The following is an 11,279-nucleotide window of genomic DNA, read 5'->3' as shown; positions in this document are numbered from 1 at the left end:
ACACTCAAATGCATATGTTCCAGTCATGTGTATGGTGTATCGATTGTCAACTCACAATGTCAACTCCAACACATTCCATCATGATCATGGTCACATCACACCATGCCGATGTATGTCGATCGATATCACATTGCAAATGGCTGTCATCCAATGACTGTGATGACTGCAATGCAATACCATACATGTATTGTGACTGATGCGCTGTACACCATCAGCAAGTGTGCAACTGTCACTTGATATATCGACTCTGATACACAACAACATGTTGGGTTTATCGTGATCAGGTTTTTGATCAACTTTGGACTCATGATACATGATTTGTCATGTTGAATCGTGTGGATGTGTGGATCGTATGGATCGTATGAATGTGTCATGGACTGCAATTGATGCTATACGCTGCAATTTAGTTGCAAACACATATATGTTTGACATTGACCAATGCATACTGTGCAACGACTGATCGGTGCGAATGTGATTGCACACTTGGTGGTATTGTGCATTATGGTTGTTTGACAATGGATGAATGCTGGATTAGTCGGTCATATGCAACCTGTTTGAATCGACATATTTTGATGATCACTCGATGTAACTGACAATAATGTGTTGTCAGTCATGTTGTGTCGATACTTGAGTTGAAGTGACCAATCACAGAATACTGGCTGTTTGATTGGTCAATTAGTCGAGTTTGTGCTGATATCGTACCATTGGTAACAAACACAGTTCTGGTACCGTCACCTGTACTGCCATATAGCAGTTGATTGACAAACTTGTAACACTTCCAGTATATGCTCGTACGGATATGATTTGTTTGCATGATATCAGTTTGTCTTGACACTCGAGTTTATTTTAAATACATTCATTCAAAAAGCGCATTTGCTACTAAAATGGTGTCAAATTACTGTCAGTTCAAGTACAATTGATGGGGTTTTGTTTGGTGATGTTTTGCAAATATCAGTAGATTGTATATTGGTTTGAATGACATGATCATATATCGATCGTGTTGCCTGACTACAGTGACACTATGGTTTGTTGACACGACCAGTTTGCAAAACGATCTGCTGCTGTTGCTGTTGCTGATGTTGATCGGATATCGGACAGTGTCACATTTGGTCTTGTTGTGACAAAGTTTGATCATTCGACATATAGTCTGTATACTAACCTGAACCAATCGTGCAGTTGTACAACAGATAGTTCATGGGTTCAAAATGTTGCCATGACAGCCTGATTGATGCTGTGTGCATGGTTTGAACACATACTAATATTGAGTCGCTGAAATATAAATACCTGTGTTGATTCGTGTTGTATTCAGTTGTAAACACACCAATATTTTGATCAGCAACACCAAGTTTATTAAATGTATGCATTATTCAATGTGTTATGAATCCAAAAGGGTTTGAAAACAATGGATTGAGCAATACACTGTGCATTTGCTGTGCGAGTGCAGAGTTGTAATTACTTGTAATCAATTTCATTTTTAGGTGATGGTTTAAATGGAGGATGATCATCATTTTAAAGTCCGTTTTGGGACTTCTGTAGATTTTATTTCGAGAATGATTTAAGGAGTTGGGTTTGGGCCGAGAGATAATGTCTTTTTTGATCGAGGTGGTTTAGGTGGTGGTAATTTTGTAGATGTGGATGGTATCTCAGTTGATCGAGATGGTGATCGAGGTGGTTTAGGTGGTGGTACTTTTTTAGCATTAGATGGTGTCCCATTTGACTGAGGTGGTGATGATTTAGGCGATGATGGTTTAGGTGGTGGTGGTTTAGGTGGTGGTGGTCCAGGTGGTGGCGGTATAGGCGATGATGGTTTAGGTGGTGATGGTTTAGGCGATGATGGTTTAGGCGATGATGGTTTAGGTGGTGGTGGTCTAGGTGGTGGTGGTATAGATGATTCACCTGACTGAGGTGATGGTTTAGGCGGTGATGGTTTAGGTGGTGATGGTTTAGGCGATGATGGTTTAGGCGATGATGGTTTAGGTGGTGGTGGTCTAGGTGGTGGTGGTATAGATGATTCACCTGACTGAGGTGATGGTTTAAGCGGTGATGATTTACGCGATGATGGTTTAGGCGATGATGGTTTAAGTGGTGGTGCTCTAGGTGATGGTGGTATAGATGATTCACCTGACTGAGGTGATGGTTTAGGCGATGATGGTTTAGGTGGTGGTGGTCCAGGTGGTGGAGGTATAGATGATTCACCTGACTGAGATGATGGTACACTCTTTTTTGATTGTTTAAAAGGATTACGGGGGGATTTAGACCTTTTCTTTGGACGATTCGACTTGGGATCACCGTCACTTTGTTTTTTAGTAAAAAACTTTTTGATTTTGTCAAAAAGCTGTCGCTTCTGAAGTCGGAGACCATTATCATTAGCAATACTGTTGGTCGAAACAAGCTCGGCGTGAACAGAAATGGCCAGTATCGACACAAGTGCAAAAACATCGATCTTCATGTTGGAGTGTCAAATATGCTGGTAGATGCGGTGAAGTGATGAAGTGATGAGAAATCGATCGATTGTGAGATTATACTCGACAATTGACCGACGGTTTATATAATCGAGCATCTGATCATTAATATCAGGGCTGGCTTTGCACCCTGCATAACAGCACAATGATCGTTCGTGTTTATATAATCGAGCATCTGATCATTAATATCAGGGCTGGCTTTGCACCCTGCATAACAGCACAATGATCGTTCGTGTTTATATTGCACTGATGAGCGGCCTCGAGTAAAATGCTTTATCAACAACCACAATACATCATGTGTTTAGTCCTGAATCATAAGGGCTTTTCATACATGCAATACGATGATGGTTATTGGCAGTCCTTCATTTATCTCCATTCCCGTCCTTTTGTTACTCGTCTTAGCGATAGTACTACAAGCACAGACACCCTATACAAAGGGTGAATACAATACACAAGCGTACCATACATGCTGAGTAAACGAATCAATGGTTGCCAAAAACTGTACAATTATTATCCACCAAAAATAATCTGCTCTGATCAATAATCTAGTAAAATACTGATCACACCGCAGTGCCTCTTTTTCGTTATGCAAATGACTTTTTCAGATCAAGTCCAGTTGATTTTCCAGGATCATTCACTCGTTCAGAAAATCCACCTGGTTTGCTGAAAGAATATGTTTCCAGCTGTTTATAGTAAAAGCAATACCGACAGAATCAATGTAGACATCACCATGGATTGCAATCAAATATTGACACATTTAATTTTCACATTCATTGTGATTGAAATAGTTTGGTATGCGAGTATATCGGTATTTTCCGACCCAATTCTATCATTTCCCAACTTGAACACCTATAACGGACCCACTCTGTCATACGTTGAGCATGGACGAGTCCTTGGTGCAAAATATGATGATATTTCTTGTTGGAACGGATACAGGTTCGAAGCTACCATGGATATTTCACATATTAGATTAGCTGCCAGTAATATTCTGGTACTAGAAACTTTTGAACAGTCATCCGATTCAGTCGTTATTGATGACAAGTACAAGCAATGCATATGGGGTTTGCCTATTATTCATTGACATATTATCGCACAAGATCAAGAGCTGTAATGGATGCTTGGTACAGGAATAAAATTATTTCTAAAAACAAAATTGATATTCAGCCGTGTCCGTATCAGTTTTCAAAAAAAGCTATATAGATATACAAAATGCACATGTAATTGCAAAATGTGGAACTGACAGAGTTTCTGTTACATGAGTTTATTGACCCACAAGAAACTACTTTGCTGTCAAGATCAAGCAAGTACTAGTCAATGATGTGCCAAAAAGACTGCCCGGTGTATTTCAAAACGCACTGCTTTATTGTATTGATCGGTATTTGTATTTATACACATGCTCTATATTTATACATTTGTCTCCCAACATTGTGGGATCGTTGATTGTAGCAATCATTCATAGTAATGCGTATACACCGAGACTTACTGCGTAAACATCACACCGCGTATATTACATTGCAAACTGATACAGCACTAATTGATCAATACACGACATGATCAGTTGATGGTATCATGCAACTGACAAGTGATTGCAAGTATGATTGATAGTTACACGTACAATCAACACTAGTTGTTATCAAGTCATTGATGTATATGTAATAAACCGTGTCAATGTATCAATCAATGATATGGTTGTTGACCCATTCACAACATTCTGAAAATATCAAAAAATCTCGACAGATATTAGAAAGTTTAAATTTATTCAAAATCAAGTCCTGGTACATCTTTAATTCGACTCCGGCTCTGCCTTTAATATCAAGCCATGGTCTTCCATAAACTTTGTTAATTGCTGTTTTCTAGTTTTTAATTTGCTCTTTGCATCTTCACACTCTTGTTTCATTTGACTTTGGACGCTTGGATTGTGCTTTGTTCCAAACTTGACTTTGGTTTTTGCCAGCACTGATTTTTGTTTCAATCCAAGGGATACATAATCAAAGTACGCTCTGCACTTTCCTCGCTGTTTGCTTTCAGCGACTTTAACTCTTTTCTTTAGATCAGCAAGGGTATGTTGATCTTCTTCATCTAATAGTGCTTCTTCTGGACGAATATTTCCCGACTCGCCTTCCTCCATTGGCTCTTGCTGGTCTTGATTGGAAGTGCTTGGACCGGGTTGATCCATTGATTGTTGATGGCGTTGCATGAAAACACTTGGATCATCCAACTCAGCGTCATCCCAATCTTCGTCGGAAGTGCTTGAGCTATCTGCATCAAATAAGTCATCCCATTCTTCATCAGAAATGCCTGAGCCAGCTTCATCCATGTGTTGCTGACCTTGGCTAGAAGTGCTTGGCCCAGCTACATTAGTTGGGGCTGGCATTTGACTGGAAGTTCTTGAACCAGTTCCATCAATTAGGTATTGCGGGCCTCGGGATGTGTCATCTTTTTTAAATGGGATCAGTATCGCGTTAGCAGTTGCTGCTGCAGTCAGTATGAATAAAATGTCGACGAATTTCATTAGATCGATTGATGGGTTTGAGCAGTTGATGGAAAAGTACCGAGACTGATATTGTTGATTATAAAAGTAAACATATTCCTTGTATTTATACTTTTTGTATGGTAGCCCTGTATAGTTGGTAACCTAAAAGGGCTAGGGCTGGTTTACTAGATTGTTTGTAGTGAACTAACATTACACCACAATATGCTACTCCCTAACCGTAGTACCACATTGATGAGCTTGATGTTGACATGGATCAACATGCTGACACGTCCCTTTGTCAAGTGTCTTGAAAAGCACACCCTTCAAGAGTGTTGTGTAATTGCACAAGCGCTTGGTTTAAAGCCGTATTCACGTAAAAATGAAACACTTTGGTACCCATTCTGTGACAACTGCTTTGCTTCAAAAATAATTGAATGCTTGATCGACTCTGTTACTACACATTGACCCACTCTTTAATAGACACAACGGACATCATATAACGCACACAGACTGATCTTCAGCTGAAACTATCCCTCTACACACTTGACAGTCATACATTGTACAATCACCAATTCTGAACCCATATTCATGTATTGTGTTTGACTGTCAATACAACTCTGTACACCCATTTGTTGTATTCTGAATCACAGATACGATCGCGATCTAGTTCAACAATGATGGCACATGTCAGTAATGCAGTTGCTGTTTGCATGCCAATTACCACCAACACCACTGTATTGTCAACCATGTCATGGCACTGACTGTTTATCTAACAATTACATTCCAATAATCGTAGAAAACAAAGGTAAGCATTGACCAAACCAATAACAGCTTGTCCAATCTCAACAACATACCTAAAGTGTCTGCTCTCCAGTTTAATTGATGGATAGCTGCTCCATTTCAAAAATGAAAGTTTCCAACTGGATCTAGCGCAAACGATCGCTTGCTTTCCAGAATTAAATATTGAGAGCACAGCCGTTCAATCATGGGTTGATAGTGACGTGACAAGTCTGGATCATCAAGCCATCGAGTATCCTCAGATATCATCTAAAGCGATTCAAACAGTGATTTAGCATACAATACAAACCAAACTTGATCCAGGTATTTAAACTAGACAATGCACTTTAACATCCACACCTCCTAGTCCTATACATGACATGCATTAAACTACTGCGTGCCATCACAAATACCATGCACTGTTCAACACATACCACGTTGAGATGATGTAATAGAATAAAATATGGCAACTGTGGGATCCTTGGTGTCGGGATGTGGACCTGTCAGTATATTTTGAATCCGAGTCGATATTTCATTGACAAGTGTTACCTTTTACTCAAGCAATGTGTTGTTGGCTATAGATTAGCCAAGGTGCTGCAAATGAGATTGCAAACTAAAATGATCGGGATACACACCTGCACAAATGTAAGTGGTTCCTGTGGAATACCACGATGGAAGAAGCAGTAGCAAAGACGACCAGGACCAAGTCGCTGTTTAAGACCATCCCACGACCCAATAGCATGCACAGCTTCATAGGAAATGATCTAAACCATTCAATTTAGCAAATAAGCTATTTCATCACATTAATGTAAAGCGTTGCAAAATATCCGCAAGAATCTACCTTTTCAAGTATGCTTGCCGGTGTGTGCCAAGTAATGCGTTCCAAATCAAGGAATCCCATGCCAAACCACTCCTGTAGTCGGTTTTTAAGAGAGTCACCAAATGCAGAGTATCGTAAGCAGGTATCAATGCTTCTCGTAGTCTTGCTGATGATCGTAAAACTGTACAATCTGTCATGCACTATAGTTTATATCTCAGCACCAAGTATCATTTTGAGCAATGTAAAATCAACATGTATGATTGCTCTTACTAGCGATTCTTCAAACTGCTGTACAGCAGATGCCGTTTCCTGTAAATCAATACAGAAATCCTTGGCCAGTATATGCAAAAATTTAGATCGTCCAGTCTGCAATACACAATTGGGTCAATCCAATATTCCTAAACGTTCATTTCAAAACCAGTTGTCATTGTAGATTTCAAGACGTACCAGATCTTGGTTTTCATAAAACTCGCAGAGTTGACGAGTCAGTAACGATGGCCAGATATCTCCATCCTCTCGTTTTGCCTTGACAACCCCAGCTACTAGTTTTCGAACACCTTTTTCATTGTTTTGAACATTCATCAATTCATCATCATTCGTGCTGGAATGGGGTTCATCTCGATATCCGAGTGTATAATAGTCTAGAAACCAAATTGTGAAATCAACAAGAGCATATTAGATGTCAATGTAAAACAATCCAAATTGTAATGATCCAACTGGCAAGTTTTTGGAAATACAGTGAATCCAGCAAGTTGAATTCCAATAGCAAATCTGAAATCAGTGCATTCAGATATTACAAGTCGTCAATAGTACTCACCAGGATAGTTTGAGTTCAACATTACATCGTCCCAATACTTTTCAACAGTAGAGCTGGGTGGAATTGGAACTTTTGTTGATAGTTTATGGACAGAAGTAATGGGTGAGGAGGGCAGACAAGCTCCCAAGAATCTTGAATGAATTGGGTTGCTCTGAATAGATTGGCAGGCTGGATATAAAGAGTTACGATGATGTATCCAGCTTCTATTGGCAATGATCGCAGCTACAGCACGAGTAGATTGTGTGGTGATGGACTGATATCCCTTGTGGCTAGTTCTTTGTAAACAGCCCATATCACATCTCATCTTGACAAGCAACTCCAAATGTTGGTTATACATCAAGGTTAAAATATGCTTGGATCGTATCTATTCAAGACATTCCTCATGAACAAGCCATCAACCCATTTTCAACAACCATTGGATCGATCGACGCGAATTTCGCTCATAGTATGCCATCAAAAACACGATATTCGATGGAAATGCATTTAGTATGTTTGTCAGTATACTTGGTTTTTAATCTAAAAATACTGACAACACACTCAACAGTTGATTCAAATGCCATCACCAAATCAATAAACTAATTTGTTGGATATTCTAGCTTTGAGTTCAAGGGTTTCTTTGAGTAAAAGTTGAATGACTGTTTATTTCATTGAAATGCCCACATTCCACATTCCATAAAATGAGAGATGAATAGAACTGAAGTGAAAATAAAAATCAGCGACAATGCTGAAGCTTAAAACCATCATCAAAAACAACCTATGATGAGATTAGAAAAGAGCAGGGCTCATCTTGCTTTCAGGAGTGCGAGTCTTGTAGTATTCAATAACCTTTTTGGCCTTTTCGGAAACAGCTTCAGGCACCAAGCCAAACTTTTTGTACAAAAGCTAATAATGGAAAACGCATTGAAAACCATGTCAGTTAAATAAAACAGAATGTACAAGATTAATTCAACTCACCAAGTATGGAGCAGAGGCACCAAACGTATCAATACCACACGAAGCATGAGCATATTTGCTCCATCCCAAGGTAGTCATGGCTTCCATACTAAGTGTAGGAATATTATCAAGGAAAACAGAGGCACGATATTCGTGACTTTGATCTTCAAAGAGCTCCCAGGACGGCATAGAAACAACACGAGCCTATCAAATATACTGTTAGTCCAATGTCATTGAAGTTTGATGCAAAATTAAATCAGCACACTAGTTATTACCTGGATTCCCTCCTTGGCAAGCATGGCAGCAGTATCCACAGCAAGAGAAACCTCGGATCCAGTGCCAACAAGGGTGATTTTGGCATTTGCAGATTCACTAAGCACGTATGCACCCTTGAGAGTTTTTTCAACGGTCGAGCCTTCAAGCTGAGGAAGATTCTGACGAGTGAAAATCAAAACCGAGGGACGATGACGATTTTCAAGAGCAGCAACGTAGGCACCAGAAGTTTCATTACCATCGGCAGGACGAAGGGTGATGAGGTTGGGAAGTGCACGCAAACTCGCAAGTGTCTCGATGGGCTGATGAGTGGGACCATCTTCACCAAGACCAATAGAGTCGTGGGTCATAATGTAGATGACCTGATGTTTAGAGAGGGCAGACAAACGAACAGCACCGAGGGCATAGCTGCAGTTTTACATCAATGTCAAAGTCAAATAAAACCACCCAACATTGAAAGATCACAAGTTTACCTGATAAAGTTGAAGAATGTAGCACCAAAAGGAATAATGCCACCATAGGCGTTCATGCCGTTGCAGATGGCAGCCATGCCGTGCTCGCGAACGCCAAATCGAATGTAACGACCAGCATACGATCCCAAGCCAGAAACATCCTTTTAAAAACCAAAAATAGTTGATTGTAAGCATTAGACTGGAAAATGATATCATTGATAGAGTACACGTACTGGCTGAAAGTCAACAGCACCCTTCCAACGAGTAAGATTGGATCCAGTTAAATCAGCTGATCCACCAACAAGTTCGGGAATAGAGAGAGCAATTTTGTTGAGGACATTTTCAGAAAGTTTACGAGTGGCAACTGCAGGATCAGCAGGAGTGTACTTGGGAAGAAGATCTTTCCATCCAGTAGGAAGTTCATTATTCAAACGACGATTGAGTTCACTAGCCTAAAAGTGCAGCAGGTTAGTTTACTTGAAATTAATTTGAACAGATCATCAGTTGTGATTATACTCACCAGATCTGGATGGGCGACAGCATATTCTTGCATAAGTTTAACCCATGCATTGTAGCCAGCAGCACCGCGAGCCGATGCATCATGATAGTGCTTATACACCTAAGAATACTATTAGTCACAGGAAACAGTGAAATATGGAGTATAGTTTATAAAAAGTATCGTGTACCTCGTCAGAAACGTGAAAATGGACTTCGGGATCGAGTCCAAACTTGATCTTGAGCTGAATAATATCCTTTGCACCGAGTGGAGAACCGTGAACCTTTTCCTCACCCTGAAGAACAGATCCAAACCCAATAGTGGTACTTTAAATCAAATAGAATTAGCATGACAATGGCAAGCAATTACTGCTTTCATGTTAATATTATAGCGCCAAGGCCACATACCGGATCTTGATGAGAGAAGGTTTATCAGTGACAGCCTTGGCCTTTTGAATAGCAGCAATAATTCCAGCTACATCATTATCGCCATCCCCAAGAACCTGAGTATGCCATCCGTAAGACTCGAAACGTTGAACAACGTCTTCCGTGAAGCCTACCTCGATATCACCTAAAGCACAAAATGATTCATATACCAGATCAACACAAGACGAATCGACACAAAAACAAAGATCATGGGCCTATTACCATCGATGGTGATATGATTGTCATCATAAAGCATAATGAGGTTTCCAAGCTTCAAATGGCTATAAAAGTAGATTTAGAAAACAACGAATTAGGATGTTGGCGTTACCAATACAAACCAGCACAACAACGTACCCAGCAAGCGATACGGCCTCAGCCTGGACACCTTCTTGCAGACAACCATCACCAGTAATACCATAAGTGTAGTTGCTAATCACCTGAAAGCCAGGACGGTTGAACGTAGCAGCCATATGAGCTTCTGCCATGGCAAGACCAACGGCATTGGAGATACCCTGACCCAGAGGACCAGTAGAAACCTCGATGCCATGCACGCCGTGATTGGCCTCGGGATGACCAGGAGTTCTAAATAGACAGGATTGAGTGAGGAATCAAGCACGTTGGACAGTGTAAAAAGGGAGGTTTCATGGATGACAAAAGCATTCAGTGCAAGAGTAGAGTTGATTAGTACGAGTCATGACAGAACAGAACAAGACAGAACAGAACAGATTGTCATGATTGAACCGGATTATCAAATGGCATGACAAATGGAATGGATCAGCAATGCATTGACAGTTGAACATACCTTGAGTTGAGTTGACGGAAAGACTTGAGATCGTCCATGGAGAGATTGTAACCCAGCATGTGCAGCATAATGTACTGCAGAACACATCCATGGCCATTAGAGAGAACAAACCGATCACGAGAGATCTAATGGAATGAAGAGAGTGTAAGCGATGATGGCGTATAAAGTACATAATCAACTTTGCATTCAAGCGATAGAATTTCATCAAGTTTTCTCAAGAATGTCAACTCATCAAGACTGTAATGCAGCAAGATGAATTCGTTCAGATCCAGCAATGATACTTGCCCAGTCAGGATGTTGTGGATCTTGACAAATAAAGTTTGAAAACAAAACATGAGCCATTGGAGCACAACCCATGGGAGCGCCTGGATGTCCTGAATTTGCTTTTTGAACTACATCAGCAGCAAGAGTTCTGATTGTATTGATTGCAAGAATGTCCATGGTAGAAGGCATAGTGGAAATGCAGGTCGTGGAGAGAGTTGCTTGAATGGATTTCAAACTAAAATTCATCAAAAACTGTCCTCAGGCATAAACACAACTCAAACAGCG

General features: G+C 40.2%; 4 protein-coding genes across 4 annotated transcripts; all 4 read right to left on the bottom strand.

The window, feature by feature from the left end:
- Positions 1-1,555: 1,555 nt before the first annotated feature.
- BATDEDRAFT_25199 (uncharacterized protein) lies at positions 1,556-2,449 on the bottom strand (the record flags this gene model as incomplete). The annotated part of the gene is made up of 1 exon (XM_006678991.1): positions 1,556-2,449. The coding sequence occupies one exon, from the start codon at positions 2,447-2,449 to the stop codon at positions 1,556-1,558; it is 894 nt and encodes a 297-aa protein (XP_006679054.1).
- Positions 2,450-4,245: 1,796 nt separating this feature from the next.
- Positions 4,246-4,836, bottom strand: BATDEDRAFT_88990 (uncharacterized protein; the record flags this gene model as incomplete). Its single annotated transcript, XM_006679167.1, has 1 exon — positions 4,246-4,836. The coding sequence occupies one exon, from the start codon at positions 4,834-4,836 to the stop codon at positions 4,246-4,248; it is 591 nt and encodes a 196-aa protein (XP_006679230.1).
- A 999-nt stretch (positions 4,837-5,835) lies between these two features.
- On the bottom strand, positions 5,836-7,686 carry BATDEDRAFT_88989 (uncharacterized protein; the record flags this gene model as incomplete). The annotated part of the gene is made up of 6 exons (XM_006679166.1): positions 5,836-5,982; positions 6,348-6,476; positions 6,554-6,625; positions 6,803-6,898; positions 6,980-7,173; positions 7,350-7,686. The coding sequence occupies 6 exons, from the start codon at positions 7,684-7,686 to the stop codon at positions 5,836-5,838; spliced, it is 975 nt and encodes a 324-aa protein (XP_006679229.1).
- Positions 7,687-7,960: 274 nt separating this feature from the next.
- Positions 7,961-11,193, bottom strand: BATDEDRAFT_88683 (uncharacterized protein). Its single transcript, XM_006679165.1, has 12 exons — positions 11,016-11,193; positions 10,731-10,855; positions 10,283-10,510; positions 10,151-10,209; positions 9,911-10,073; positions 9,694-9,829; positions 9,528-9,626; positions 9,241-9,459; positions 9,029-9,168; positions 8,558-8,963; positions 8,304-8,486; positions 7,961-8,231 (listed from the first exon to the last, which is right to left on the bottom strand). The coding sequence occupies exons 1-12, from the start codon at positions 11,181-11,183 to the stop codon at positions 8,115-8,117; spliced, it is 2,043 nt and encodes a 680-aa protein (XP_006679228.1). The 5' UTR covers positions 11,184-11,193; the 3' UTR covers positions 7,961-8,114.
- Positions 11,194-11,279: the final 86 nt, after the last annotated feature.

This window comes from Batrachochytrium dendrobatidis (genome assembly GCF_000203795.2).
Source record: "Batrachochytrium dendrobatidis JAM81 unplaced genomic scaffold BATDEscaffold_6, whole genome shotgun sequence".
Taxonomy (NCBI): Eukaryota; Fungi; Chytridiomycota; class Chytridiomycetes; order Rhizophydiales; genus Batrachochytrium; species Batrachochytrium dendrobatidis.
The sequence above is the reverse complement of the archived record's forward strand: the minus strand, read 5'-3'. Positions and strand labels throughout refer to the sequence as shown.

Excerpts from the sequence above, each read along its gene's own strand:
- BATDEDRAFT_88683 (XM_006679165.1), bottom strand. The coding sequence starts at position 11,183 with ATGCCTTCTACCATGGACATTCTTGCAATCAATACAATCAGAACTCTT. Across the intron at positions 10,511-10,730 it reads TTCCGTCAACTCAACTCAAG|AACTCCTGGTCATCCCGAGG; the intron begins GTATGTTCAACT and ends CTGTCTATTTAG. Across the intron at positions 9,169-9,240 it reads GTGCTGTTGACTTTCAGCCA|GATGTTTCTGGCTTGGGATC; the intron begins GTACGTGTACTC and ends GGTTTTTAAAAG.